General features: G+C 42.3%; 1 protein-coding gene across 1 annotated transcript; it reads right to left on the reverse strand.

Moving 5' to 3' along the window:
- Window positions 1-568: 568 nt before the first annotated feature.
- LOC101936672 (G-protein coupled receptor 35-like) lies at window positions 569-2,750 on the reverse strand. The gene has a single exon (XM_005282492.5). The coding sequence runs from the start codon at window positions 2,748-2,750 to the stop codon at window positions 1,761-1,763; it is 990 nt and encodes a 329-aa protein (XP_005282549.2). The 3' UTR covers window positions 569-1,760.
- Window positions 2,751-3,660: the final 910 nt, after the last annotated feature.

The following is a 3,660-nucleotide window of genomic DNA, read 5'->3' on the forward strand; positions in this document are numbered from 1 at the left end:
CTCTCCAGCTCATGGCCACATGCTGCTTAGGGTGACCAGATGTCCCGATTTTATAGGGACAGTCCTGATTTTTGGGTCTTTTTCTTATATAGGCTCCTATCACCCCCCACCCCCTGTCCCGATTTTTCACATTTACTGTCTGGTCACCCTAATGCCGCTTCACAGGGGTACATAATTGAGGTTGTGGTTTTGGTGAGCCCCTCACTCAGGGTGTATTAAGTACAGTTTAGCTACCTTTTAATCACACAATAAGAGGAACATTTCATTACCCCAACATCCAAAACTGAAATGAATAACCAAAAATTGTTCAAAGGAACACACTGGCATAGTGAATGCCACTGAAGTACGCTCATACTAACTCTGCTCCCGGGTCATGAGATGATGGCAGCAGAGAGCACCTTCCTCTCCCACTGTAAGACTACCCTTGTAAGGTTGTTACTGAACTCTGTAGAAATTCATTCCGTGAGATCATAGTCTCATTTCTTCACATTTTATGCATATTGTTGCTATTTCACTTCATATAATTTTCCATGTCACACTACGCACAATACTTTGCACATCTCCCTCATTTCATAGAATATTAGACCCTTTAATTATTATTATTACAAACAGGGGAGAAAACCCTCCATAATTGTACAAGGCACCAGATTAACACAAAACTTCTTCCACAGAAATTGAGCCTTATTCTCATATCACCAGTGTAGGCTCCCTTTACTAGATGGACCTCTGAACTTTGTTGGCAGTGTTCCAGTTGGGAAGATCCTGTGTGCTGCAATTTAGCCTTAGAGACCACAACTCCCATGATGCCTTGGGGAAAGAGTGAGACACTTCCTCTTCCAGGGAGTGGAGGGAGAGAGGTGGTGGACGCCATTTTGGGGAAAGGAGCAAGATTGCTGGTGTGGGGTTCTGTCCATACCAGGAGCTGCTGCTAGGAAGCCAGGAGGTGCTGCTGAGAGCCTGCAGGGGCTTTGACTTAGACACATGCCACTGATTATTATTATTATTAGAATAGGTTTATTCCTGGAGGTTCCCAAGGCATGCCATTGAGTGTGTACAGGGGCCAGTAGGTGGAGGCACTGCCAAATTTAAATTCCTTTAGGAGTAAAGGGACTGCAGCAAAGGGGTAGATAGAGGATTCCCACCTATCCAACATCACCACTGGGATACTCAGGATGTCCTTTAATGTCAACAACATCAGGCACATAGGTGAGTGTTGCCTGCTCCCGAGTCACCCAGGGAGGAAGGGGGGGGGGTTACATCAGTATTTGACTAGTGTTGGTGATAATTCTGCTAATTGAGATTGATGGCAGCTTCATTCTTCAAATGTATACTGTTTGCCTGAGAGCAGCAGGAAGGAAAATAGCATATTGTAAATTATGCAAACCCAATATACACATCTCAGTATTTGCATTCTGATACTGCATCGGTTTTATTACAAACAGCAGTACAAGAAACTAACTGACCCTTGTACTGATGCGAGAAAGCTTCCTGTAGTTAGCTAGTTAATGCTGTATATGCAAAGGAAAGCATGTCAATAATAAAATATGCATATGCATAGCTTCAAAGAGAGACTTTGATCCTGACTGGAATCTCAGTTACATTGGTATAAATCAGGAGTAATTTTGTTGAAATCACTCGAGTCAGAATGCTGTAAGATGAGTATAAGTGAGATCAGAATCAGGTACACTTTGAGGAAGTTTTTGTGACTATTACCCACGATAATAACAGACTTTATGGCAAGTCAGTGGAGCTATGACAATTTATACCAGCTGTGGATCCGCCCCTCTATCATGCATTTTTTTGTGATCACTTAGTGCATTTGTGGTTGTGATTTGGCTTTGATTTGATCTAGACTTCAGAGATTTAAAAGGGTGTAACAGAGAAGAAGCTTCCTGAAATTCCTTGGCTACAAAGTAATAACAAAGCGTATCCAAACAGCAGTTAGAATTTGCTACCCATGCAGCCACACGAATAAAAAGGCTTACATTGTTGCGTAAAGAGCAGGCAGCTTCAGCTGCGTCCATTGCATACCTAACAAGTAGCCCGACGTTAAAAGGTAAAAAACATATGATAAATACACTCAGGTTCATAGAAACAATCCAGAGAGCCTTGTGGATTGATGTTTCTTCCGGTGGACTCATGTTCTTCTTCATCTTCAGACACCGGATGACTTGAATAGAACAAAAACTCAGTATTACTAGTGGTATAAAAAAACCCAAAATACTTGACAACAGTGTAGTTTCTGCAGGGTCAGCAGAAGTTTTCCGAAAGCACATTTCTTCACTTTTCTTAGTAAATCGTGGGTTGAAGTATGCATAAATGATTATTATTATCCAAAGAAATCCGCAGCTAACAGCTGCCTTCAGTGGGGACCTGAAATTCTTTGCTTTCAGGGGGTACTTTATTGCAATGAATCGGTCGACGGCTATAAGGGTGATGATATAAATGCTTACGGGCATGTTTGTAAAATATATAGTCTGTATGACATTGCACAGTTTATCTATGGGATGTCTAGTCCTGTGAAAATGCACAATGAAAGGCAAGGTGAAGAGGAGAAAACAGTCTGCAACGACCAAGTTGATCATGTAAACTCTGGTTTCTGTCCATTTTTTCAGCTTGCAGCAGAATACCCAGAAGGCAATGATATTAAATATAACTCCAAAAAAGGTAATTGGGATGTAAATAATCAGTTGTAAAAGGTTAAGTTTTTCTTGCGCTGCTGTTGTGTCACTGAGATTGCTGCAGTTCATCCTAAGTAGTTACTGCAATGGAAGAATTAAGAGCTATGAAATACAACAGAACACACTGGTGATTAATTTACAACTTATTTATTCTTCTAATATTCATATTTACTGGTCCAGAGGTTTACTCTGGTGTTCCCAGCCCCCTGGCACTACAGTGCAGTGATTCCACCTTCTACTGTTTCATACAAAATCATATTGCAATGTTTTTTTTCATTTCCCAAGGACCAAAAATGCAAGAAGCTTATCTAAACAGTATCTGAACTTCCAAAGGTATTCAACTCCAAGTGGCATAAATATACAACCCTCTCACCTACTCTCTTTGAGAATTTCATAGAACCCTTTCTTCTGAACTCCTGAAAGTCTCAATAAACCCACACAGCCCCTCTTTTTTCCTGTCTTCAACAATATGCCTCTTCACACCCAATCTCTTGGTGACATCCAGTCAGCCCATATTCTATCCCTAAGCGGCAGTTTGTGAATGACCAACCCACTTCTTCCCTTCCCCACTGCAGGATATCTATATACTCTTAGGCCCAACATATCTATACTCTTAGGCCCAGATCCTCACTGGTATTTAGTTTCCTAAGCCCACCATTTAGGTGCCACTGACATTTTCAAAACCACTGTTCAATTACCATCTAACCTTGTAGGGGCCTAAATCCCGTAGACATCTAAGTTTCTGCCACAAAGCTGCCTCAGCCCTGACACCAATGAACAGCTAACATGCTGCTTGGAGGCCTTGAAGCAGGATGTTCAAACTAGGCAGGGGAACATGCTGTCTTGTCAGCAGGGCCCAATCCTGTAGATGTGCTCTGAGCGCGCTTGAGCCTGGATACCTGGCAGACCCTTCAGGAGGGGGGCCAGTGATTCAGACTACCAATAGGTGTGTGGGCAGGCGGGGGTGGAGGGCAACACA

The sequence above is a fragment of the Chrysemys picta genome, chromosome 9 (genome assembly GCF_011386835.1).
Source record: "Chrysemys picta bellii isolate R12L10 chromosome 9, ASM1138683v2, whole genome shotgun sequence".
Taxonomy (NCBI): Eukaryota; Metazoa; Chordata; order Testudines; family Emydidae; genus Chrysemys; species Chrysemys picta.